General features: G+C 46.6%; 1 protein-coding gene across 1 annotated transcript; it reads left to right on the plus strand.

Annotated features, from left to right (window-relative positions):
- The first annotated feature begins 7066 nt into the window (after positions 1-7066).
- PLCD4 (phospholipase C delta 4) lies at positions 7067-26902 on the plus strand. The gene is made up of 17 exons (XM_081242936.1): positions 7067-7340; positions 11228-11283; positions 11421-11579; positions 12814-13042; positions 14171-14306; positions 14887-15118; positions 18657-18858; positions 19822-19966; positions 20586-20738; positions 22885-23058; positions 24278-24373; positions 24520-24676; positions 25015-25131; positions 25368-25540; positions 26091-26226; positions 26562-26711; positions 26791-26902. The coding sequence occupies exons 2-17, from the start codon at positions 11262-11264 to the stop codon at positions 26895-26897; spliced, it is 2388 nt and encodes a 795-aa protein (XP_081099062.1). The 5' UTR covers positions 7067-7340; positions 11228-11261; the 3' UTR covers positions 26898-26902.
- The last annotated feature ends 937 nt before the right edge of the window (positions 26903-27839 follow it).

Genomic DNA, 27839 nt, shown 5'->3' on the forward strand with positions numbered 1-27839 from the left:
ACCTCTGTTGAACTACACACACACACTGCCAAGAGGGCAGTGATGGTTCCTTTGTAGATAGATCCTTTGGGAGAAGATTACTGATGTATAAAAGCTGTTTGCAAGGCTGAGAGGGTGCCCTTTTTCTGATAAAGTATCTCTTGCTGGGGCAGAGCCTCACTCCTGGCTGTAGTAGCCAGAACAGTACTAGTGTGGGAGAGACTTCTATAAATGAAGAGGTAAAGCTTGAAACACTTTATCAAAGACTTTAATATTCATTTCCTTCCAGGGTTCAAGACTTAGAGCACATCTCCAGAGTTGTTTCCATCCCTGTTCCTGGCTCTCAATGGGACAGAGCCAACCTCTGCTTCCAGCTTCTTTTTTCCAAGGCTTGAGGGCCTTCGTTTCACTGATGGAACAGGGCAAGGAGAGGCATTGGTAGCCTTCAGAGCTTCCTTACTAGCTATATGTATGATTCCCTTGCTCACTATTCCTGCTGCTCAAAGGCTGGGAAAGTATGAGGGGGAGAGGGAGAATACGCAAAGTTAACTGCTATCAAAAGTCCAAGGAGGGCCTCCCTGGTGGCGCAGTGGTTGAGAGTCCGCCTGCCGATGCAGGGGACGCGGGTTCGTGCCCCGGTCCGGGAGGATCCCACATGCCGCGGAGCGGCTGGGCCCGTGAGCCATGGCCGCTGGGCCTGCGCGTCCGGAGCCTGTGCTCCGCAACGGGAGAGGCCACAACAGTGAGAGGCCCGCATACCGCAAAAAGAAAAAAAAAAAAAAAAAGTCCAAGGAAAACATTTAAAATAGGAAACCATAGAATGAAATGAGATTTTTCTTTCCAGAATGTTGTGGAATTTAAATTTTTTTAAATAATACATTTATTTTTAAAGCAGATATAATAGGTAAGTTGAACAACACAATTAAACCTAGCTTAACTGACATACATAGAACATTGTCACAGAACCAACAGTATACATATTTTTAATTGCACCAAAAGCTTTTACCAAAATTGGTCATAGCTGGACCATCAAGTAAGCCTCAGGAAATTTCCAAAATAATTTAAAATAATGCAGTGTTCTCTGAACACAGTGGGATTAAGCTAGGGAAAAAAACCAAAACGAAACTGGAAAGTCCGTAACTGTGTATAAAATAGGCAGTAGAGTTCTAAATAACCCACTGGTCACAGAAAAAAAAAAAAGCACAAAGGAAATAAAATTAACTGGTAATGAAGATATGCCATATCAAAACCTATGGTATACAGGTAAAGCACTAAAATATATAACTTTAAACTCACACATTACAAAAGGCTGAAGTCAGTGATCTAAGTTTTCACGTCAAGAAACTGGGAAAGAATAGCAAATTCAATATGTAGAAGGAAGAATGCAGAAAAAAAAACAGTGAAATAGAAAACATGTACAATAAAAATCAGTGAAGCCAAAAGTCATTCCCTCAAAAACAGTAAAAACTGATAAACCCATAGACTGATCAGGAAAAAACGCTCAACATTAGAAATGAAAAAAGAGGGACTTCCCTGGTGGTCCAATGGTTAAGATGCCTTCCAGTGCAGGGACGCAGGTTCAATCCCTGGTCGGGGAAGTAAGATCCCTCATGCTACGGGGCAACTAAGCCTGCATGCCACAACTAGAGAGCCCACATGCTCTGAAGCCCGTGTGCCGCAACTAAGACCTGATGCACCCAAAAATAAATAAAATATTTTTTAATGGAAAAAGGGACATCATTCATATCTTGAGAGTCACCAGTATCATAAACTTCCAGAAACCATAGAAAAGGGGAACAGATCTCAATTCACTTTTTAAAAATATATTTATTTATTTATTTATTTGGCTGCACCAGGTCTTAGTTTTGGCACGCGGGATTTTTAGTTGCGGCATGTGGGCTCTTAGTTGTGGCATGCAGGATCTAGTCCTCTGACCAGGGATCGAACCCGGGCCCCCTGCATTGAGAGCATGGAGTCTTAACCACTGGACCACCAGGGAAGTCCCTCAATTCACTTCTTTTTTTTTTCTTTTTTTGCGGTACGCGGGCCTCTCACTGTTGTGGCCTCTCCCGTTGCGGAGCACAGGCTCCGGACGCGCATGCTCAGCGGCCATGGCTCACGGGCCCAGCCGCTCCGTGGCATGTGGGATCTTCCCGGACCGGGGCACGAACCCGTGTCCCCTGCATCGGCAGGCGGACTCTCAACCACTGCACCAGGGAAGCCCCCTCAATTCACTTTTGAAGCAGTATAACCCAGCCACCAAAAACTATCAAAGATATCACCAGAAAGGAAAACCAGGTGCTAATCTCTCCCGGGAATGTTAATGTAAAACTGCCAGACAAAATAAGCAAGTCAAATCTAGCGATATATAAAAATGATAATAGGTCATACGTAATTTGGGTTTACTGCAAAAATACAAGATTGATTCAACACTTGAAAACTAATGGATTCAATTCACACAATCAATGTATAAGGAGAAAAATCAATCTAGACAGATGCAGGAAAGAATACTATTCAACAGCTATTCATGATTTTTAAGAACTTTGAAAACCAGAAATACAAGGGTATATCCTTAATCTCATAAAAATCTTACATATGTACGTAGGTAGGTTAAATATAGGTAGGTAGGTTAATTGATTACACACAAATATATATGTGTGTGTGTGTGTGTGTGTGTAATCACTTTAACCCAAAATAAAATTTAATTATAATTTAAAGAAGTAAAAAGTTTCATATTCATGAAAACAAAAAAAATTTTTAAATAAAATAAAAATCTTAATAAAAACCCTACAGTAAACCTCTCAATGATAAAATATTGAAATCATTCTCCATGAGATGAATAAGATAAGGATGTCCACTATCACAACTCCGTATACCATTATACTGGTCCCAGCCAGTGTGATTAGTCAAGAAAATAAAAGAAGGGACTTCCCTGGTGGTCCAGTGGTTAAGACTGTGCTCCCAATGCAGGGGGCCTGGGTTCAATCCCTGGTCAGGGCTCTAGCCCGCATGCCGCAACTAAAGATCCTGCATGCCATAACTAAAGATCCCTCATGCTGCAACTAAAGATCCCATGTTGCTGCAACTAAAGATCCCGCATGCTGCAACTAAGACCCAGCACAGCCAAATAAATGTTTTTTAAAACATTAAAATTTTTTTTAATTAATAAAAGATTTTTTAAAAAGAAAAGATTATAAAGGAACAAAAAAAGTGCCGACAACATAATTGTGTACGTAAATAATACAAAAGAATCTACAGACTCTTAGGATTAAGTGAATTTAGCAAGGTCACAGAATACAAAGTCAATATACCGCCCCCCAAAAATCAATTGTGTTTCTAAATTTTAAAAAAAATTTTAATTAATAAAAGATTTAAAAAAGAAAATAAGAGTATAGATACAATAAATAGAAAATGAAATTTCAAAAATATATTGTTTATACTAGGATAACAAATAGCTCGAAATATCAATAGATTTGTCAAAAGATATGCAGAATCTTTACATTGAGGACAATGAAACATTCTTGAAAGAAAGACTGACAGGTGTGTGGTCAAATCATGTATAGTCAATTCACCAAATATTTTTCTTCCTTGTTATAGGTTAGCTTCTGTCTGTTGGAAGCAAAGGGGAAACTTGCCTATGTTCTCAGCTATTTGGAAATCTCACTGTGAAAGTTTCACAATAACTTAGTTTTATTTCTTTAAATTGTATATAAGATAACGTTAGATTTGAGAAGCATTTTTAACCCTAATGAAATTTCGGGGATGACTTTACGATCTGACAATAACATAAATGAATACTTTTTTTTTTTTTTTTTTTTTTTTTTGCATTACGTGGGCCTCTCACTGTTGTGGCCTCTCCCGTTGCGGAGCACAGGCTCCGGACGCGCAGGCTCAGTGGCCGTGGCTCACGGGCCTAGCCGCTCCGTGGCATGTGGGATCTTCCCGGACCGGGGCACGAACCCGTGTCCCCTGCATCGGCAGGCGGATTCTCAACCACTGCGACACCAGGGAAGCCCAATGAATACATTTTGAAAATTAAAAAATTGAAATGCCTTAAATGTAAAAAAAAAAAAGAAGACAAAGATGAAGACATATATCGACTCCATGGATTGGAAAATAATATTGTAAGGATGACAGTTCTCTCAAATTGATCTGCTGGTGAAACTCAATTCTAAGTAAAATCCCAACAGGTTTGTTTTTGTGAAAATTGACAAGCTGATTCTAAAATTTGCATGGAAATGCAAAGTGCCAAAACAGCCAAGGCAATCTTGAATAAAAATGAAATTGGAGTCCTTCCACACCCAGATATCCTCCTTTAACTTTCAACATTTTAGTACCACCTTTCTGAGATATGGGTTATAAATAGCATACACTTGTATTTTGTGAATTTTCTGAAAGTTTTACCTCTTACGCCCTTTGCATTTACACCCTTTGCATTTTTAGTTCTAACTTCTATCATCTTGTTCTCTGGTTTATTTTATACCTCCTTGTTCCCACTCCCCTTGGTGGTTTTGGTGGTTTTTTTGTTTTTGTTTTGGGGTTTTTTTTGGTTTTGTTTTGTTTTGTTTTGCTGGAATGGAAGAGTGGCTACATAATTCTGTGGTCTTTTGAAGTTATATATCTTGGCTTTTAATTCAGCAGGTGGTCTCATATGATGATTTTTTAGATGGAATTTAATATTTTGAGTTGCCTTTTTGACCAACAAGAAGGGGGCTTTACTTCAGAAGTTAGAGTAGTTTGGTTGGATGGTCTGGGAAAGAGGCCTCTGAAACCCCAACCTGACTCCTGAGAAGCAGAGAAGTTTAGGGCATCTCCCCTGGGTGTCAGGAGGAGAGTTTAGGCTTGCCTGCGTGGCAGTAAGAGAGTGTACTGTTTAGGTCTCCCTCTGCCAGCTGCCCCTTCATCTCAATTTAGGACCTCTAGGCCTTTCCTGGGCATGGTTCCCAGAAAGTCCCTCTGCTGCTGCTACCCTGATCAGGTTTCTGGATCTGTTAATAATAGACAACAGTGGGGGAAGGGCCAGGATCATTATGGAAATAGGAGCAACTAAACCAGATGGACAGTTCCTATGCACAGGGCCCTGTCTGTCTGCTCCCGTCCTGTATCTGAGGAGCATTCTGCAGTGAACATGTCTTCTAAGCCATTCTTTGGAGCCACATGAACCTTGTGAAGGTCTCCAAGTGCCTTTCCCAAAAATCAGAACACATGATCTGGGGTGCTTATGAGAACACTGAAACAGAATGTTTGAGATTCGAACTCTACCAGAAAACCCTGGGGGGGTGATAATACCCCTCACAGAACACCCAGAAGGGAAGGAGGTTGGGCTGCAATTAGGTGAGGCAAATAGTGACTCAGAGAGGCAAACTGTATGTAATCCTGGAATGCAGAAGGGGAGTGGGGAAGGGGAAGGGGAAGTATGGAAAAATAAGGACATGATGATGTTGGAGAAGTGGAAATGGGAGAGTAAGACGAGCATGTGAGACAGGACCACTATTAAGTAAAATATGAAATCAGCACAGTTTAAATCTTGATGCCTCCTAATCTTCCTGTTCTCCGTGAATGGACTTCCGTCTTCTGCCTCTACTCCCTGCATACTCCTTTTCCTTTACCCAAACCTGCTCTTAGTACAGTAAACTCAACTTAGGTATAAATTATGAAAGACCCATAAGGCTTCTGAAATTACCAGTTAATAAAATGTGAAAACATTTTATCATAAAATATAACACAGATATAGAAAACTACATAAAGAAAATGTATAGCTTAATAGGTTATTATGAAGTGAAAACCCTTATTAGCACCCACAACCAGAAATAGAGCTTGGTCAGCTATTTCAGAAGCCAGCTATGGGCCCCATCCCATCACAACTCCTCCCTCCTCCCAAAAGTAACCACTATCCTGACATTTATGGTAATCACTCAGGAGGATTTTATTTTAATGGGACTAACGATTTAGCTATAAATAATCACTGATGGTAGACTATTAGGCAGTTGAGGGGTGTTTGGAGGAGCCACAAGAGGCAGCTGGATCTCAGCACACTCAAAAACCACAGCACTTCGTACAGTTAGTTCCCTCTGTGCCTATGATTAAGACACACCTCACCAGAAGACGATCCCACAGAAGTCCAAGTACGGTGCTGTGCCTAATGCCCTCAGCTCCATACTGTCATCCACTGATCCAGAAAGAACCATACCCCACAGTCTTCCCAAGGCAGAGCAAAAGTAGGTCCCAGCTCACAGTACTTGGGCGAGTATAAGGGACTGGCAGTCTCCGCTGCCGACATGTGAGTCTAGGACATTGCCTAAACTTCCCTGGGCCTTAGTTTCTCACTGTGAAGTATGGGGCCATGATAAAGCCCTTTACAATCCCCTATTCCTCACCTAACTTGGTCCCCTTTCCTCAATCTTGGTTTCTGTTTCCGCTGCCTATTTATATACGCTGTAAGAAGCTCATTACCTTCCTTTCCCAGTTGGGTGTCTTTCCAGCCTTGTGCTCCTCTTTCTGCCCTTGATCCTCAGACACCATGATTCTGCTTCATTTCTACATGTACCATTATTAAAACACATATACGTCCTTGCATATTAGAGGTGCTGAACAAATGGTCGTAGAATGAATGAATATATGAAACAAATTGTTTCCTACATTCACGTATGCATTCCTTCAATATTTAGCAAGTACCTAATATATACGTAGATACCAACCTATCCCTCTACACAAGTCATTCCTCTCCTCCTTTTCTCATCTTCCCCCTTTCCCATTCTATCTTTTTTCCTTTCCCTGAGCCATAGAGTTAGACTGAGTGCCCGGCAAGGCAGGATGCAGAGACACTTCTGCCAGTGGAAACAGACACCATGGAAAGGAGCCAGACGAAATAAGGGCAAAGACAGCTGTACAACACACAGAGAGAAACCAACCAGAATGAAAAGCAGTGATTCACGGAGCACTGCAACTCAGATACTCCTTGGGTTTCACTCTGAGAGCTACTGCAGGACTGAGGTCAGTGAGGGCTGGCATCAAGATGAAGGACAGACAGGCTCCTCCTCCCTGGAGACGTGATGCCCGTCAATCCCTCCCCTTAATCCTCTTCTGCGCACCCCACCCCCACTACTCCCTCACACTGACCAGTGTCCTGGGCCTTTAAGAGTTGGATGGGCTGGACTGAGGAGAGCGCTCACACCTCTCCCCACCCTACTCTTTCTATCTGGCTGTAAGTCTGCCAGTGACAACAGCAAACTGCAGCAGAAGAGGGGAGGAAGCCAGTGAGTGCAAGAGAAGCAAAGGAGAGAAGGAGCCCTCCTGGGTTTCCTCGGCCCACAGCAGAGAGCGTCGCAGATCTCAGACACAGGACTCCTCTCCTGCCCACGGTAAGGGCCTGGAGGCTCAGACCAGCCTCTGCTCCAAGCTCTGGCCTGTCTGAGTCCCTAACTCTGCCTTCCACATGCTTACCCACCCTGACTAAATCATAGCCCTGGACTCTTTTGCCTGAACAGGGACCTGACCTCCTGGTTTTCTCTAGCTTAACCTCTTTGACTTACAGTTTTCCTGCTGGTTGTATCAGTCACCTCTTTATATGAGTACCTCTTAGCTACCCAGGGTACCACTCAGAGGTGAGCCCCACCCTAGTAAAGGAAGAGAGAGAATTGGAGCAGCCATGCTTTAGCACAAATTCAATTACAGATGGTTGAGGATTACCAAATGAGGGCTGGCCAAGACCCATGCGGAGTACAGAAACCCCTGGTAATAGGGAGAGTTGTGAGACTTCCTTGGAAAGAGCCAGGGTTTGAGTTCTATGCCTGGTTCTTAGCCTGCTCAATGACCCAGGGCAGATTGTTGGTGTGCCAGAGTGCTGTGCTGGGAAGAGCACTTGCTTCTAGTCCTGACTCTGACGTTAACTAGCTCTGTGACTTTGGACCACAACTTCCTGATCTATGATCAGAGGGAGTGGAGGCTTCCCCAGATTTGCTTGTGTATCAGGAGTGCTTATTAAAGATAAATATTCCTGGGCCCCATCCTTGGAAATTTGGATCTGGTAGATTTGAGGTGGAGCTAAGGAATCTCTATTTTAAGACACTTTCCAGGAGATATTGATATAGCCAGGAACTGCTGGATTGATGTGTTATAAAAGAGGAGTCTTCAAGCTCTAACCTTCTGAGGGCTATGACCCATTCTGTCCTCTTTATATGAACCAGGTCTGTCATAATCCTGCTCCAAAGCAAGAGAGTAGACAGAATGATTCTCTTCCTTCCTACCCTCAGAGAGACCATAGACACCTTGAATTCCACCATTAGCCATTGGCGCCATTGGCAACTCTGCCAAAGTCCATCTCTAGGTGACATGAAGCCACCTGGCAGTTGAGGACCAAATCTTGCTCGGCAGCCCCTGGCCACTTCCCACTTTATTTTGTGTCTCTATTTTCTCATCTGTGTTATAGAGGTAATTATCCATATCCTCGAGGATCTCCACATATGTGCCTAGGAGTAACCAGCTAAGACCCAATCTCACTTACTCTCAGTCATTAACCTCTGCTCCTTGCCTTTTGCTCTTGCTCCCACTTCCAAATCCTTTTTCCCTCCTCTCCTAACTGCACCTACATCAGTTGTGATCATCCTTCCCATCCTACCTTCAGGCACCAAAGGAAACACCAAGACCTAGAACACCTGGGTTCTAAGTCTCATTCTCTGGGCATTTTGTTTAGTCAGTCTCCTAGGATACAGGGGGAAATGAGGTCGAGCAGAGGGATGTGCTACTCAGTATCCGAACCCAAGTGTCCCCCTTCCAGGGTCTCAAACTCCTCACAGCGGAAGAGAACCAGAGCTACTGAGAATTAGAAGAGAAACAAAAGAGGAAGGAGTAATGAAGAGAAGGTATAAGGAGAAGGATGAGAAGAGGAGAGCAAAGAGAGGCTGACTTAAGTGAGCAAACAGGGAGGCAGAGAGAGGATGAGAAGAGAAGAGTGAACTGGGGAGAAAGGAAAAGGAAGGGGTCAAGCAGAGAATGGGGAAAGGAAAGAAAGAAAAGAAGGGCTATGAAGTGGGATACGGTGGGAACAGAAGATGATGGGGAGGAGAGACAAAACACTGATGTCCCTCATTCAGTCTTATCTCTGCTTTAATCTGCTTCCTAGAGAAAGCCCGTTCTAAGGGCAGAGTCTCAGTGAGGCCTCTGAGGTGGTCAGATAGAGACCTCAGTTCTAGTCCCAGCTCTGCCACTTCATTCATCAGGCGACTGGCAGCTCAGCTAGTCCTCTGTCCCCTTCTCTATAAAATGCAGGCCAGCTCTGACATTCTGTGGCTCCCTGAGTTGAAACTGGCCCTCTAATGGCCACATGTCACCTAGATACAGGTTTAAAATAGTGATTCAGGAATGGGAGCAGGATTGGAAGAGCACGCCGAGCTCTGGGATTGGAAGAGTTTGACAAGAGAGGTTAAAATAACTTTCTAAGGCTGGTTTGAGAGGAGGTAGGGGTGTCCCAGCACTTGGGCTCTGTTCTCAGGCTTCCCATGTTTCAGGACACCATGGTGAGGCTCCCAGACACAGGCATAAAGGAAGGTAATTCTGTCTTCTTCCAGGGCCAAGGCCCACCCATCCCAGAAGTTCGGAGGAGAGATGAGGCAGGATGTTGGCAAGGGGGATTAGGCTTCAGCCTGGGTTACCTCAACCTCCCTTAGACTCTGAGTACCTAAGACACTTAAGAGAGACCTGTTACTTTTCAGTCTTCATACAGCTTTTGTAAACCTCAGATTCCAAACTGTGCATCCCCACCCAGCAAAGCAGAGATGCTTTTCTGTCTTCGTTTCTTCCTTCTTCAATCAGAGGTTTCTTCTGGTCTCACCCAAGCTTACACATTCAGCCTCAGCCAGCAAAACCTTTCCCCGTTGGAACTGTCTCAGGGTTCTTGCTCTCCTGAGAGCTGCCTTGAGATATTTCTTCTGCTTAGGCTCAAACTGATTCCCTGAACATTTCTACTCCTTTGGAAAGCCTTCTCTAGGTCCTGCAGTCAGGAAAGCTGTATTCTCAGTGATCTCCACATTATTCCTGAAGACTTAGTCACCCTGAGTGACTTTATAGTCTCTTCCTACTTAAGGGAGATAGGGCACTAATATGCTGTGTGACCTCAGACAAGTCACATCATATTTCTGGACTTCTGCTTTTTCATTTGTAAAACGCAGGGAGTTGAACTGCATGAGGTTTCAGTGGAGTACTAACTGAATGATTGGTTTAAGGATTCTTTCAGTTTTTTAGGTGTTCACCACTGTCAAAATGTTAAACTTATTCATTAAGACCCACAACATTTTTATTCCAGTGTAGATCCTTGGCTTATACAAGAGCATAGAGCTTTATGTTTCATGGGCTTGGCCAGTGTCAGCATGATTTGGTTAAGAGTTGAGTATATTTCTTCTTGAGGCAGAGCTGGCATCAAAGTGGCCACAAATCAAACCTTCTAGTTCTTTTCAAGGCAAGTTTGTTGTTAGCTATTTGGACAACTTAACCAGCCCTAAATTAGACAGCACATATTTAAAGGTAGGAACTCTTTTTTAGTAGGTAGAGGAAACTTGAAAATGCGGTTCTGAGACTATGTAACTTATCTGGTCCATTAAAACTGTTAGAATTACTTTTATGAAAAGGAGTATAAAATATACTTTATCATGTGAAGGTAGAAGTGGCTTATTTAAGTAGGTGCAGCACCAAGCGTTGTAGAAGAGACAAAAGAAATACTCTGGCTTAGCCCTTCTGGAGCTGGATGACCTACTTGGGAACATGGAGAGGGCTCCTGGAGGAGGGAGCTGGGATGATTCCACTTGGAGAAGGGAAGCCTAGGATGCAGAGAGAGTCTAGTTTCTGAAAGGGGACAGCCAGCAAGTTGGTGATTCCTAATAATGGGGAACTGAGACGTGTGGTCAGCGTTACCTCGTGGATAGCAGGATATTGGGAAGGAAGGGGTATTTGGCAGAAAGCCCTGGTGTGGCCCTGTCGGAGATGGCTGTGGGAAACAGCATAGGCTCTGGAATCAGATCTATTTGGGTTTAAATTCCGAGTCCCTGTGTGACTGAGGCAAGTTTCTTAGGCTCTCTAAGCCTCAGAATCACCAAACTCAAATCAGAAGTAAAAAGAGCTGCAAACTATGTAGATGAAGTAGCTGACATACAGTGTGCAATCAAGAAACACTAGCTTCCTTCTCTTCCTCCGCTGATCTATTATTCTAAGACCCCGAGATTAACCTAAAGCCTCTTGCTGCTCCTTGCTCCTTTAGGTGACTCTGGCATCAGCTGGTGAAGCAGTGGGTGATGGCGTCCCTGCTGCAAGGCCGTGAGTACCCCTGCAGGAGAAGAGGGCTTGGGGAGACAGCCCAGGGACAGGGAGGAGGCTGGACCCCTGTTCAAGAGCTCCTCCTGGGCCCTCCACCCTCCCCGCCGGCTACCCAGTCCCTGCTTCTCCTGGCTCAGGGCTGCCTGTTAATCAAGACCTGCTGCTGATGCAGAAAGGCACGCTGATGCGCAAGGTGAGGTCCAAAAGCTGGAAGAAGCTAAGATACTTCAGACTTCAGGACGATGGCATGACAGTCTGGCATGCCCGGCAGGCCGGAGGCAGGGCCAAGCCCAGCTGTGAGTGATGTGGATAGCTAGGGGCGGGCACATGGGTGGATAGAACCCTGAGGACCCAGCAGCCTGAGAGCAGGGGGAGGGACCAGTGTCCTATGACGTGCCCTTGTGCTGTCCCTTTTGTGTCTGTGTCTGAGCCTGTAAAATGGAAATTATAACAGTACTTGCCTCTTAAGTGTGTTATGAGGATCAAATTGTTATCGCATGCAAAGACCTTCGAAGAGCCCTGGCACATAATAAAGCTCAGTAAATCATAGATTATATATTATTATACTATTATTATTATTACTATTATTATTATTATTGTTGTTGTTGTTACTATTAGAGCTTGATCTCAGGCATCAGAATGTTTGGATTAAAGCCCTGGCTCTCCCAATTTCTAGCTGACTGGCTTTGAACAAGTTACTTAACTTAAACTAATATCAGTTTCCTCATCTATAAAATGGGGATTAAACAGTACCTGTCCAGTATGTTACAGAGGCTTAAGAAGTTAATGTATAAATCACCTACCATGAGGTCTGAAAGCAGGATGCATTAAATAAATGTTAGTCATTACAATGAATACTTCTAAGTATCATAAATGTGTCATAATAATGTGCATCCTATTGGCCAAACACTTTATGATCCCTCTAAAAATTTGATCACAGGACACATCTAAGAGAATCTACTTTAGAGACATACCCAAAGCTCACGATCCACACCAGCTCCAGCTGAAGAAGTGGGGGGAAGGATTTCTCTGGCTCCCTCCCAGACATCTGGAAAGAGGAAGCCCTCAAACCTGGAATGGGAGAATTGAATTTGGGCACATCATGCTTTGGTGTAACTGCTTCTACCTTGCAAGTGTGTTTCCACTTGTCAGCCCCGCCAGTCCTCCTGTGATCACCATGTAAACTGGCCATGGAGGGGACCATCCCTTATTTAAGATGAGGGCACTGAGGGGTTATGTCATTTTGGCCCATGTCACGCTGCCAGCTGGTGGCTGGAAGCCAGGTCTTGCCACTCCCAGAACAGGCCCCTTGCCATGCTGCCTATGAAAACAGCAATGACTCGTGGCATCCTGAATTCCAAGGGTCTGCATCTCCCTGTACTAAGGCTTTGGGGGTTCCAACCTGTGGAGGCTGGGGTCCCTCCTCTTGTGGCTTCAGAGAAAAGAAGGGAGTACTGGTCCTTGACCCTCAGCTGCTGCAATTTGGCAGACCCTCTTCCTCAGTGCCCGCACTTGCCTCTTCTCCGGCAGTCTCAATATCCGACGTGGACACAGTGCGTGAGGGCCACGAGTCTGAGTTGCTGCGAAACCTGGCAGAGGAGTTCCCCCTGGAGCAGGGCTTCACCATCGTCTTCCATGGCCGCCGCTCCAACTTGGACCTGGTGGCCAACAGTGTCGAGGAGGCCCAGATCTGGATGCAGGGGCTCCAGCTGTTGGTGGACTTTGTCACCAGCATGGACCAACAGGAGCGGCTGGACCAGTATCAGCAGGATGGAGTCAGAGTGGGCTCCACGGGTCACTGAAGGAGCCAGATGCTGCAGGGCTAGGGACAAGTGGGAGGGGGCACAGGGCTAGGGAAGCCCGAGAGTCCAGATGGGGTGGGCAGGGACAGCTCAGCCGAAGAGAGGCTGAGATACTGAGGGAGGAATGGAGCTTGCGATGGCACAGGCATAGCCAGGCAGAGTTTGGGCAGGAATCAGGGCCCCCAGGATTGGGGGAAGGGACAGGGAGAGGCAAAGGACCAAACTAGGTGCTGATCCTGAGAGCTGAACAGAAGATCCCAGTGACATTAACTACCATAGGGATGGGAAGCAACTCCTTAGAGGGCTTAGTGGGGTCAACTCACTTCAAGTTTCCTGGATTGTATTCACCTTCTATGCCAGTTCATTCATTCATTCACCATCTATTAAGCAGAATGTATGAGGCACTGTGCCATGCTTTAGGGATACAAAGATTAATGAGAATCAGATACTGTTTTAGTCAGTAGAGAAAATAGAATTGTGTAAATAATTTAAGTACCTTAGCAGTGTTATTGTACTCTAGATGATATGTGGGTGTCCAAAGGAAGGAGAAATATTTATTTCTAGCTGAGATGGTTCTGAGGAAGCTTCAGGGAGGAAGTAGCGTTTGAGCTGAGCCTTGAAAATGAGTAGAATTTGAACATGAAGAGAGGAGGTGGGAAAGGTACTCCTGCCTGAGGGAACAGCATGAGTAAAGGCCCAGAGGTGGGAAACTGAAGAGCAGGAGAGAGAGTGGGACATCAGCGAGCAGAGGAGTGGCGGAGTCTGGCTGAGGTACGGGGAGGTCAGTGATGTGTTGAGAAGACGAGGTTGGGTCCAGATCATGGGGGTGAAGGAGATCTTAACTTCTATGTTAAGGAATTTGGGCTTCCTTCTGCAGGCAACAGGGAGGTCCCCGCAGGCACCTGAGCCATTCAGGGACAAGGTAGATCAGTGCTCTGGGGAGATTATTCCAGAAACTAATGTGGAAAATGAATTGGCATTGGGGAGAGACTGGCGACAAAGACAGGTGCACACATGTCAATGGATGAACGTGCACACACATCTGCACACACAAACACACACTCAGTGCTTTTGCCTTGACTCAGACCTGGATGGCTGAGTGATTGGTTCCAGCACGGAGACAAAAACCAGGATGGTCGGATGAGTTTTGGAGAAGTCCAGCGGTTACTGCACCTGATGAATGTGGAAATGGACCAAGACCATGCCTTCCAGCTTTTCCAGGTGAGTCTTCTGGGGAAGGAATAGCAGAAGCCAGCCAAGGCCACATTCTCACTTGGTCGGAAGTCCTCTGACCCTCTCCAGGAACACTCACCTGTTGAATCTCTCCTATGCACCCTGGCACTATGCCAGGCTCAATGGGAAGTGTGGGCAGGACTTGGTTCTTAACCTTCAGTCTTGTTGGAAAAATGACTCATAAACTTATGAAAGGTAAATAACAACATGTTATTACATCAGATCTCAAGGACCTCTCTGCCCTTGGCCAGAATTTCACAAGTGCCTAGTACAGTGGAAAACTCCAACTGGTACGTGAGTAAATAGGAGGAGGGATCTTCTGACCTTTTAGGGACATGTTGGGGTATTTAACTCTTTCTAGTTGAAAATTATCTCCAGTAGCAAATGGTATGGCTGAAATTTTGCTTTTTACTTACTGAAGTGGCTTCTTCTATGAACACTGAATGTCAGGAATTCTGTGGAAGCATGTTTGGCTCCACCAGTAATATTGCCCTTACAGGGCAAGTTAAAGCCAAAAAATCTGCTGTTAATAGGGTTTGTCCACTCTCCTCGAAACCCTCTTTTGCAGAGAGCAGATGCATCCCAGTCTGGGACTCTGGAGGGAGAAGAATTTGTAGAGTTTTATAAGTCATTGACTCAGCGTCCTGAGGTGCAGGAACTGTTTGAAAAGTTTTCATCTGATGGGCAGAAGCTGACCCTGCTGGAATTTGTGGATTTTCTCCAAGAGGAGCAGAAAGAAGGAGAACGGGCTTCTGACCTTGCTCTAGAACTCATCGACTGCTATGAGCCTTCAAATAGTGGTAAGAGGACAAGGGTGGAGAGGCACCAGACGTGGGGGCCGGATGGGGGACTGTGATTAGAAAGGTGCAGAGACAAGCAGCCTTCTGCTTAACTAAGGGAAGGCTGAGTCCACCCCATCCAGGCCCCCTGCCCAATCAGCTTCATCTCATTCAATCACTCTTTCGGAAGGAGAGAGCCATTTTCTGCCCACATAAGACAGGAGTCTCCTCTGTAGTGCTGGATTTCTCAGGACGAAGAACATTCCATAAGTCCCCTTTCCTCCACCATGCTCGTTTCTCATCCTTCACTTTCAGGAAGTTCTTCCTGATATCAACATTTGTCCTCAGTGGAAACGGAAAATCCTTGGTCCTCTTGCTTTTTTTTTTTTTTTTAGCTAACTAATTAATTTATTTATTGGCTGCGTTGGGTCTTCGTTGCTGTGCACTGGCTTTCTCTAGTTGTGGCGAGTAGGGGCTACTCTTCGTTGTGGTGCGCAGGCTTCTCATTGCGGTGGCTTCTCTTGCTGCGGAGCACAGGCTCTAGGCGCACAGGCTTCAGTAGTTGTAGCACGCAGGCTCAGTAGTTGTGGCTCGTCGGCTGTAGAGCTCAGGCTCAGTAGTTGTGGCGCACAGGCTTAGTTGCTCCGCGGCATGTGGGATCTTCCTGGACCAGGGCTCAAACCCATGTCCCCTGCATTGGCAGGTGGATTCTTAACCACTGCACCATCAGGGTAGCCTGGTCCTCTTGCTTTTGGCCTCTTCTCTAGTGCATTTGATTCCTTTTCCTCCAGCTCCCTTCATGGTTCCTGTTGGCTGTCTCTTTAAATGCTGGCTTTCTATCCTTTCCTGGCTTTCTCCAAATTCTCCAAGTGGTTCTTGAGTCCTAAGCCCCTGAGCAGGGAAACTAGTCAGTCCCTGGCTGAGGGGGATGATGAGGTGGCCAATCATTTAGCTCTTTACAAGCACAGCTAAAATATGCCCTGTCTGCCCTCAAACCTTTCTCTTTGCCCCTTTACTAGACACCTTCCTGCCCTCAATTCCCTGCAGAAAGTGAAGAATTTACATTACTAATATTAAGTGACTTACAAGGCATTTTACATCTCTTACTTCTTTTAGTCCTCACTATATCCTTGTAAATCAAAACCAATAATCTTTATTGGGTCTTTGCTAAGTATCCCATAATGTGCTAATATCTCTACATGTTTTTCCCTTCAAATCCTTCCAACAACCTGAGGAAGTGGGATCTATTATTGTCAGTTGTACAAAAGAGGAAAACTGAGGTTAAGAAAAATTAAATGACTTGCTCAGAGTCAACAGCTAATGAAAGGAGGAACTGGGATTCAAACCCAGGTCATCTGACTCTTACCTGGTGCCTCTCTTGAGAACGAGGATTACAGATGAGAGGAATGTGAGCTGGACAGGTGACCCAGGTTTCCTAGGTCTCAACTCCCACTCCCTTTCATTCATTCATTCACTCAGTACTTCAGCAAATGCTCACTGAGTACCTGTAATGTGCCAGGACCTATGGTAGGCACCAGAGATACAGTGGTAGGTCAGACAAGGACAGCGCCCTCATGGAACGCAGAGTCAAACAGAAAGCGCTGGAATCGCTGATTCCAGATTCATGTGGGTGCTCAGAGAAGGAGGGGGCTGTAAAGCAATCATTTCAGGAAACTAAATAGAAGAGGAAGTTGGTGAGTTAAGAAATAGGATCCTCTATTTCCGGTTCAGGATCCGGTATACATCATTACATTTATTCTACCTCCCACCACTTTTGGTGTTCCTTCCCCTTGCACTTGACTATCAGATACTACAGTCTGGCTGCAGAGTGTGGTATCAGTCAGGAGACGGGGGCTCAAGTCCCCACTCTGCTTCTTAGTAACTGAGTAACTCTGGGCAAGGGTCACTTAACCTATTGGAGACTCAGTTTTCTCATTTGTAAAATAATTGGTGATCAAATGAAATAATGTACATGGGGACTTCCCTGGTGGTGCAGTGGCTGGGAATCCGCCTGCCAATGCGGGGGACGGGGGTTCGACCCCTGGTCTGGGAGGATCCCACATGCCGCAGAGCAGCTGGGCCAGTGCGGCACAACTACTGAGCCTGCTCTCTAGAGCCCGTGCTCTGTAGCAAGAGAGGCTACCGCAATGAGAGGCCTGCGCACCGCAGCGAGGAGTGGCCCCAGCTCGCCGCAGCTGGAGAAAGCCCATGCGCAGCAACAAAGACCCAACGCAGCCCAAAATAAATAAATTTATAAAAAAAAATAATGTACGTGAAAACTACCTAGTAACTATGGACTTACCCTAGCGATTTGAGTTATTACAGTCAAGACTGAAACTTTGTGCCCAACTTCTTGCCGTTTTCCACCATCCTCGGGCCTTGTCAAACCTGGAGTGAGGAAGCTGGGCATGAGAGTCAAGCTGTTCTGTCTCCCCTGCAACAATGTTACCCTCAGTGAGACTGTACAATCCAGTGGTGTAGAGCGTGGCTCTGACATCTGGCGACCCGGGTTCAAATCCCAGCTCCTTCACTTATTAGTTATTAGTTATGTGACCCTGGGATAAGTTATGTAACCTCTCAGGGCAGATCATGTTACATCCACCTGATCGTGTTGGTGAGAGCATTAAGAGAGATGCTGCATGTAACGTCCTTGGCACAGAGCAAGTGCTCAAGAACTGTTAGCCATCATTGTTGTTGTTACATGAAGCCTGTGCTGAGGGGGTGAGGGCTCTGGAAGGAGCAACAGGGCCCTGCCCTCAGAGAGTGTAGTCCAAGGGGATGTTGGACAAACACTCCTCAAAGCACCATATGGGAACTGACGATAGGAAGAAACCCTCAGGCCATAGTTAGCAGCAGCTACACAGCCCAGGGAATAAAACACAGGTACCTTGGTCTTGTCACTAACAAGTCTTTGACTTTGATCCTCTCTGAGCCTCAGTTTCCCCATCTATGAAATTAGCCCTTTGGACTGAATACTGTGCTGCCCATTATGGTAACCATGAGCTCCATGTGACTATTTAATTTACAGTTGGCCCTCTGTATCCACAGATTCCACATTCGTGGATACGGAGGGTCGACTATACCATGCCATTTTATGTAAGGCACTCGAGCATCCACGGATTTTGGTATCTGCTGTGGGGAAGGGGGAGGTCTTGGAGCCAATCCTCTGTGAATACTGAGGGATGACTGTAACTAAAATCAAAATTTTAACTCAGTTCCTCAGTCGCACAGCTACATTTCAAATGCTCGGTAGCTTTATGTATTCAGAGGCTATCATATCGGGCCGTGCAGAATAGAACATTTCTGTCATTGTAGAAAGTTCTATTGGACAGCACTGGACTAGAATGATCTTAACGATTCCCCTTGTAGATTTAAGGTTCTCTGAGGGTGGGGATGATTGAAATGACAGACACTGGATGGGGCAAGTTTGGGATCTGGAGGCTGGGAGTGGACACCACTGGAAAGGCCAGGCCCTGGAGAAGGCTGGGGTGGAGAACCGCCTGCAGGTGTGCTGGGTGCTGTCACCAGAACTTCTCACTCGAGCTACTCCACACCCTAGGCAAACTGCGGCATGTGCTGAGCATGGATGGCTTCCTCAGCTACCTCTACTCGAAGGACGGAGACATCTTCAATCCGACCTGCCTCCCCATCTACCAGGATATGACTCAGCCCCTGAACCAGTACTACATCAGCAGCTCCCACAACACCTACCTAGTGGGAGACCAGCTTTGTGGCCAGAGCAGCGTGGAGGGATACATACGGTGCAGTGGGGCCGAGGGGTGAAAGGGTCCAGCTCATGAGAAAGGAGCATCTGTGGGAAGTTGGGGGGTGCTGTCAGGGGATAACAGGGATTGAAAAGTTGTTGTGGGGGCTTTGGGGCTGAGGATCCCTGGATACCTGAGAGACATGGAGGAGCTACTGAAGACTGGCGGGAGAGTGGTATGGAAACCCTGTGGGTAAATGGAGCTTCTCTCTCTCTCATAGGCTATGAAACTCTCTTGGAACTCAGAGGTCCTGACAGATTTATTGTGAACAAATAAATAAACTAAATGTTAAATGGGAGGCAGTAGAGAAGAGGAGTTAAAAACATAGGTTCTGCAGTCAGACGATTTGAGATCAAATACTAGCCCCCTCACCTGGGACTCTAGGGCTAAATATTTAACCTCTCTATGCCTCAGTTTCCCTATCTGAGAAACAGAGATGATTACAATGCCTATTCTGTCTGGGTTGTTGTGAAGATGAAATGAGGTAATCCATGTGTCAACAGCTAATAAATGGTATCTGCTTTTTTGCAGTTAATCGTGGATTAGAGCAAATAGTCAAGATATCCTTGTAGTGCCAGCAACTGAACTAGTAGCTTCAAGGGATACATGATGAGTGGAACTTCCCCAGGAAGTCTAGTAGAGAAAATAACTGTAAATTTACTGAGAGTTTGAATAACTCGGGTGTTGTATAACGATTTACAAGCAGAACACCCCAAGGCAGGATGTGATGGCTCGCTAAGGGAGGATTGTGAGTTGGGCGGGGTGGGGGTGGGTGGAGATCAGTGTGAGCTGCAGCCCTGCCCCAGTAGACAGAGAAGGGTCCGTGGAGATATAGCTTGGTGGAGTCTTGATGGGTAAGTGCCGGTAAAGCACTGTTCTCTCCAGAGTGGGGAGAGAGGGTCCCTAGGTGGAAGATCAGACCTTGACCCCTCCTGTCCCTGGGGGGTGGGGTTCTTGCAGGGCCCTGAAGCGGGGATGCCGCTGTGTGGAGGTGGATATATGGGATGGACCTAGCGGGGAACCTATTGTTTACCACGGACACACACTGACCTCTCGCATCCCGTTCAAAGACGTCGTGGCCGCCATTGGACAGTATGCCTTCCAGGTAGGAGCCTCAGGATGGAAATACTGATGAGGCAAGAGGATCTGAAGGAAGAGGCTCTGGGTCTGGGGAGGGTGGAGGGATGCAGGGGAGGTTACATCAAATGGCATATGTGTAAAAGAGATTTTAACTGTGAAGCATCAGGCAAATATTAAGGGATTATCATGAATAAGTGTTAGATGTGTTACTAGTAGTCATAGAGCTAATTGCTAGAGATTAGTAATAATTACCTCTAACAACTTCTGTCACCCATCTGGGGGAGGGTGGATGAGGAAACAGAGAAAGTGGTGGGTAGACTGGGAGACAATAGCAATCTGGAGATGAAAGCCTGACAGTGTAACATGAACACGTAACTGGGGGAATGGCCTGGCTTTCCCACTCTGAGCCTGAAAATGCAAAGGTCCCGGAGGGACCTGGGTCAGACCTGGCATAGATCTGAGATTTGGGGTCCCAAGAGTGACTTTTAGATGTGGGGTGCCCAGACCCAGGAAGATCTCCTTGAGGCCTGGCATGGGGTCGGAGGACCTTGGCAATCAGGGTAGTCAGTTGAGTTAGTAATTAGGGGGGCCTGGAGAAGCAAGGGGGTTACAGGCCTCAGAATTCTGGCTCCCCTCCCCATCAGACATCAGACTATCCAGTCATCTTGTCCCTGGAGAACCACTGCAGCTGGGAACAGCAGGAGATGGTAGCGCGCCATCTGACAGAGATCCTGGGGAATCAGCTACTGAGCACCACCTTGGATGGGCAGCTTCCCACTCAGCTGCCCTCCCCTGAGGTAGGACCATGCTCCCCCAGCCCAGGCTCTGCCACGGCTTCCCTATCGCCCCACCTTGGCTCCTTCCTCCATGCCCATCTTGTCCCCTTCTTCTCACCCTCAGATGGACGATCTTACTCTTTAATATCCTTGGAGAGAACTTCAATGTTTTAAAAATCTGATTCAGGGAATTCCCTGGTGGCCTAGTGGTTAGGATTCTGGGCTTTCACCGCCATGGCCCGGGTTTAGTCCCTGGATGGGGAACTGAGATCCTGCAAGCCACACGGCGCAGCCAAAAAAAAAATCTAATTTAACATAGAATTCTAGCTAAAGTTCTCTAAATTTAAAATCATTTATTTACTTTATATATTTTTTCAATGGAAAATCTTTTTTTCTTGATAGTTCATAATTATAGCCTAGCCCCCCCACCATAATCTCAGCCTCTCCCATAACAGCTGCCAAAAGATTTTCTAAATGCTTATATAGACATATATGTGTATATATGGTCACATTTTTAAAAACGTGAATGGGATCATCCTTTCCACCCCTTTTATATCTCACATATAATATCAATATATATCATGAATGTCTTTTCATATATATGTATTTTCTTTTCTTTTCTTTTTTTTTTTTTTTGCCGTATGCGGGCCTCTCACTGTTGTGGCCTCTCCCATCGTGGAGCACAGGCTCCAGACGCGCAGGCTCAGTGGCCATGGCTCACGGGTCCAGCCACTCCGTGGCATGTGGGATCTTCCCAGAGCGGGGCACGAACCTGTGTCCCCTGCATCAGCAGGCGGGCTCTCAACCACTGCGCCACCAGGGAAGCCCTGTATTTTCTTTTTTAACAGTTCTATAGTATTGTATTTTATGTTATTGACCATAACTTATTCAACCAGTAGGTGGTAAACATAACCAGTAAATGGTAAACATTTAGGCTGTTTATAATTTTTCACTTGTACATAGAGCTCTGCCCATTTATTTTTTCTTTGAGTTGGATTCCTAGAAGCAAAACTGCTGTGTTGAAAAGTTTGCATGTTGACATTTTTGGTTATTATTGTCAAGTTGCCCTCTGGAAAAAAAATACCAAATTGCACTCCAACCAACAGTATAAGGCAGTGACTACAAATAACTCCAGTAGTGAGATAATTCATAATGGCAAACATGAACAGAAAAAAAAGTCAACTTTTTAAAAAAGGAAGGTCTATGTTTTCTTCTTTTGAATTAATTGATAATTTTATTTACCCCCTTTTATAGGGTAAATATATAGGGTTTATAATTTTTGTCTTTGTCTTTTTTTTTTTTTTTTTTTTTTTTTTTGCTGTACGCAGGCCTCTCACTGTTGTGGCCTCTCCCCGTTGTGGAGCACAGGCTCCGGATGCGCAGGCTCAGCGGCCATGGCTCACGGGCCTAGCCGCTCCACGGCATGTGAGATCTTCCCGGACCGGGGCACGAACCCATGTCCCCTGAATCGGCAGGCGGACTCTCAACCACTGCACCACCAGGGAAGCCCAGGGTTTATAATTTTTATTGATATATAACAAATTTTTAAATGTTAAAGATAATGTTTTGGAAATTTTTTTCTTTGCAGTCTATTTTTCCTTTTTTTTTTTTGGCCGCACCGCACGGCTTGCAGGATCTTAGTTCCCAGACCGGGGAATGAACGGCAGTGAAAGTGCGGAGTCCTAACCACTGGACCGCCAGGGAACTGCCCTTGCAGTCTACTTTTTCTTTTCGTCATTATAACATCTTCAGAGATCTTTAAGCTTTATGTAGTCAAATCTGCCAATTATTTTTATGTCTTGTGGGTTTTCATCTCATGTTTTTAAAGGCTTTCCCACCTTAAGCTTATTCAGAAAGGTTCTGTATTTTCTTCTGATACTCTTATGTTCTTTATATTTACATGTAAATCTTTATATTTACATGAGGAATCTTCATGTGTCAAATGTGAGGTAGGGGTCTGCATGTATTTTTTTCCTTATGGATAGAGATGTTACAGGTTCGCTTAATAGGAAATCCCTGTTGTATGTATCAAGCAGCCTTCCTGTGGGAACTTCTGACCACTCACTCACTTCCTGTGCCTTTGAGAGCAGTGGGACCTGCATGATCCCCAGGAGGGTTCCAGACGAGATAGGTAGACAGGCCCCCCCCCCCCATTTTTATCCCCTAGGAGCTTCGGAGGAAGATCCTTGTGAAGGGAAAGAAGTTAAAAACGCTTGAGGAGGATCTTGAGGAAGAGGAGGAGGAGCCAGAGTCTGAACTGGAAGAGGCTGAGCTGCAGCTGGAGGCCCAGATGGAGTCTGAGCCCCAGGAGTTGAGCCCTCGCAGTAAGGACAAAAAGAAGGTAGGCCAGGAGAGTGGTCTTTCTGCTCTGGCATTTGATCAGGTGGTACCACTAGCTGAGAGCCCACATGTGAAGAGACTGGAGCCAGGCAGGGTGGAGGGCCAAGGAGCAAAATGCTCCTTGTCTCCAATGAAAGAGGCATAAGAATGCGTACATAGCATCACTAGATAGATTGCCATATATAGATACATTGCAGTGGCTTTCCAACTTCTTTGGGCTGTGAAATTTTTTTTTTTTTTTTAATGAAATCTTATATGGAAGCTCAGTATACAAAATAGATAAATGCAGAGCCCTCCTGGTTGAAGCACCCCTTTGGCTCTCTCCTGGGTCTCCCAGGTGACTTCTGAGACATCTTTGTATTACTTCCCAGTCTCCTTGAAGGCTAGTTCGAAAACCACTGATGGGTACGTGTGTGCATGCATGCATGTGTATATTGTATCGGGTAAGTAGGGCTTACTAGAGTGACTGCTGTGACCTCAACTAAAGTGGGCTTAGTTAGAGAAAGCTTCTTGGAAAAGGTGAGTCTGAAGAGGGATCAGAAATAGCCAGAGGAGGAGCAGGAAGAGGTGGGGAAGGGGTACCACTGGTGGGACCACTGAGATCCTGCTCTGAAGTCCGCATTTCTCTCTTTTGTGCATTTGCTTGGCTCAGCTGACTTCTAGCTTCTCCAGTTCTCTCTGGAGCTGTGTTGTCATGCCCAGGGATGGAAATGGGAAATCAGGAGAAAAATCCATAGATGCTACTCTGGGACTCTCACATCCTTCCAGGTGTGATTTCCATGACCATCTGCATACCTGGATGTATCTGTTTGGGCTCATGTGCATTTTTTTTCCCCTTTTTTTGCGGTACGTGGGCCTCTCCCGTTGCGGAGCACAGGCTCCGGACACGCAGGCTCAGCAGCCATGGCTCTCGGGCCCAGCCGCTCCGCGGCATGTGGGATCCTCCCGGACCGGGGCACAAACCTGTGTCCCCTGCATCGGCAGGCGGACTCTCAACCACTGCGCCACCAGGGAAGCCCATATGCACATTTTGATAAAGAATTATTTGTTTGTTTTAAAAGATGAGAGGTAGGGAGTATGACATCTGTTTAATAATGATAATAATAAATTAAAAACCTGTTACTTACAAAGTAACCTACAGAGTAATCCTTCAAGCCCAGAGGCTGAAACTGATCCCATCAGTATACATAGACTGCCTTTATTGCCATTCCCATCCTCAGGTTGTGATGTGCCCACTGTTGTGTCCGCCTATGTGTTGTCAGATTATGTCCCAGGCTCCTATTTCCAAGCCTGGGTTCCTTCTCTTTCCCAAGCAGGTGAGGCAGGAGGGAGAATACAATGGGGAGGCAGTGGGCAGAGCCTTAGGTTGGGTGGAGAAGTTCAGATCTTGGCCATTGGCTTCTTCCCTCTCAGATTGCTAATGGTTCAATTCCATCTTCCTCCCTACTTTCTCCTTTTCCAGAAATCCAAGCCCATCTTATGTCCATCCCTCTCTGCCCTGGTTGTCTACTTGAAGGCTGTCACATTCTACAGCTTTGCTCATTCGAGGGAGCACTACCGCTTCTATGAAACATCATCTTTCTCTGAAGCCAAGGCCAAGAGCCTCATCAAGGAGGCTGGTCAGGACCAAAAGGGAGGGACAGGGAAGGAACTGGGATGGCTTAGAGTCAGGTCTGATGGGCAGGCAGATGAGTCCCAAGAGGATGAGGGAGCGAAGGAGGGATGGTGGAGCCAAGGAACTCCTCAGACCAGGTACGGGGACGGGAGTATTAACAGTGGGTTCAAGGCTCTAGGGGTAAGACAGGTGTGGGAGATGGTCTGCACGGAAGAGAGATAGGCACAGCCTTAGGAGATGCTTCAGAGGAGAATGAAGTGGGTGGGCAGGGCCCTTGAGACCAGGGAAGTGGGAGGATCCACCCCACCCACTACCATCTCCCTACCCACACCCTCTTTACAGGCAATGAGTTTGTGCTGCACAATACCTGGCAGTTAAGCCGTGTATATCCCAGTGGCCTGAGGACAGATTCATCCAACTACAACCCCCAGGAGTTCTGGAATGCAGGCTGCCAGATGGGTGAGGGGGCAGTAGGGGCAGGGAAGAGCGAGTGGAAGAGCTACGGGGGGGCAGTCAGTCAGTCCCTGGGTGGCAACGGGGCCAGGGAGTGCTCCGAGAGGAGGGCTAGGCTGAGAAAGATGCTCTCCATGGTGTTCCCTGCAGCCCTTTTACACCCAGTATGTCTGTCTAGCTCCACGAACGTGGGCCTGGATGGCCCCCATGGTGAATCTTTCCTTTTCTCCCGGGGCCCTCAGTGGCTTTGAATATGCAGACTGCGGGGCTTGAGATGGACCTGTGTGATGGGCTCTTCCGTCAGAACGCTGGCTCCGGCTACGTGCTGAAGCCAGACTTCCTGCGTGACGTCCAGAGTTCCTTCCACCCTGAGAGGCCCGTCAGTCCGTTCAAAGCTCAGACCCTCCTAATCCAGGTATAATGGAAAGAGAAACCATTGGGAAGAAACTGGGATGGCTGGGACAGAAGCCAGGGAGGGTGGTGGGTGGAAGGGGTGAGGGGTGGGTGGCTAGGCCTGACAGGAGTGTAATGGGGGAAAGTTCCTCACGAGGCAGCAAGGACTTTGGAGCCAGTTGCCTAGGTTCAGACCCATTTACTAGTTGTGTAACGTTAGGCAAACTCCTTAACCTTAGTCTCCTCACCTGCAAAATTGGGGTAACAATACTGCCTACCTCTCAGGGCTGTTGTGATTAGTTACTCTGAAGTGCTTACAGCAGTGCCTAGGGCACAGTAAGTGCTATAGAAGGGCTGCTGTCATGAAGTACCTACTTTCAAACCTTGCTAAATTTCTACTTGGATGCATTTTAAATAGCAGGTGAGGTACTAGAATATATTACCCATGAGAATTAGCTTTGCAAACCCCAAAGCTATAGTGCAAGGTCCTGTGTCTCCCCCGCAAATGTGGGAGAGCTGGAGGGGGGCTGGGCTGAGCAGGAACTAGTGAGGCTCCAGAGCTCTGGTTGCAGGTAATCAGTGGGCAGCAACTCCCCAAAGTGGACAAGACCAAAGAGGAGTCCATTGTGGATCCACTGGTAAGAGTGGAGATCTTTGGCGTCCGCCAAGACACAACCCGGCAAGAGACCAGCTACGTGGAGAACAATGGTGAGACTGGGCAGTGCTGGGGGAAAGTGGGAGAGGCATGGCTGTTGTTTTCCTACCATCCAGCCCTCCATTAAGCACAGTCCATCACCCCTCCCGCCACCTTCACGGGAGGCAGTGTGGAACCGGACAAAGAATAAGGACTTGGACATCTTGGGTCTGAAGCCAGGCCTCTCACTTACAAGCTCCAGTGACTAAGCAAACTGCTTACCCGCTCAATCTCCTCACTTGTAAAATGCTGCTAGGAAAATTAAGCGAGAGAACATGGGAAAGCAACCCAACATGGTCAACAATGTCTGTTCCTTCACTTCTTCCCTCACTTACCCTCCCCTGCTCAGGTTTTAATCCATACTGGGGGCAGACACTGTGCTTCCGGGTCCTGGTACCTGAACTGGCCCTGCTGCGTTTTGTGGTAAAAGACTATGACTGGAAATCCCGAAACGATTTCATCGGTCAGTACACCCTGCCTTGGAACTGCATGCAACAAGGTAAGCCAGTCCTCCCACCCCTGGCCCGCACCCCAGCTCTGGCTGCCTTCCTAATACTGTCCCCCGCCCCCCTTTCCAGGTTACCGCCACATACACTTGCTCTCCAAGGATGGCATCAGCCTCCATCCAGCCTCCATCTTTGTGCACATCTGCACCCAGGAAGGGGTGGAGGGGGTTGAGTCTTAAGGTGGGCACTTCACGGGAAGAGAGGGTGCATCGGCTTTAGACGGTAAGAAAAGCCAGGAAGGATGCTCCAGAAAGCAACCAGAGGTGGTGAAAACCAGGCTTTGGACTGTGCATTCCTAGGCACAAAATGACTTCATCCTTCCTGACAAGCAAATCTAGGACCTGACTTGTCACCTTCTTTCTTTTCCCTTTCTTCGTTTTCACCAGCCTTTGGTATCATTCCTGTCCTTACCCTCTGCATACTCTACACTGGAATTCCTTCCTTCCCTCCTCTTGCTATAGGTTCAATCCCATACCCAGATCTAGGACTACACTTTCGCACCAACTCTGGCTCAAAGGCAGATTGCAACTAGAAATCCAGAGAAGGGCTTGGGGCAGACAAACCCTAAGAGGCACTATCTCCTCCACCTCTAACTTCCTCAAAGTCCAGAGCCAAGGGAAGGACAAATCAAGCCCCAAGGCTCCCCAGGCAAAGGCTGGGGAAGGAGATCTGACCCCAAGACTGTATTACGACTCTCAAGAGAACACTACACAGCCCTCAGAGTCTCCACTGGACTGCTGCTCCCTAGCCCCTCTAGTATAAATATAGAGCTTCTCTCTCAATGTGGCTTGAGTACAGTCTCTCATTGTTGGGCAAGAAGGGGAGCTGTGAGGGTTGGGGAACATTTGGGTAGACAGGCGGGATAGGGAAAAGGTGGAAAAATAGGGCTTCCAGGGGCCCCCCTGCACTTACTACAAGTAGGGCTTCTAAGGGACAGGGCAAAACGAGGAGACAAAGAGTTATGTGATCCCAGCCCTCCTAAAGAGTTTGCCTGGAATAGTCCTGGCTTATGTCTGGTGTCTCAGCATAATTATTAATAGTACCCTCTTCAATTTTCCCAGTGTGTCCCGATTTAGATGATTAATTATACAGTCACTGTGAGGCACTGACAGAATCCTGGG

This window comes from Mesoplodon bidens (genome assembly GCF_964165515.1).
Source record: "Mesoplodon bidens genome assembly, chromosome: 8".
NCBI lineage: Eukaryota > Metazoa > Chordata > Mammalia > Artiodactyla > Ziphiidae > Mesoplodon > Mesoplodon bidens.

Bases quoted from the DNA above. Each gene is read 5' to 3' on its own strand.
- PLCD4 (XM_081242936.1), top strand. From the start codon at position 11,262: ATGGCGTCCCTGCTGCAAGGCC. The intron at 11,580-12,813 runs GTGAGTGATGTG...CTTCTCCGGCAG, and splicing joins AGGCAGGGCCAAGCCCAGCT to TCTCAATATCCGACGTGGAC. The intron at 14,307-14,886 runs GTGAGTCTTCTG...CCTCTTTTGCAG, and splicing joins ATGCCTTCCAGCTTTTCCAG to AGAGCAGATGCATCCCAGTC.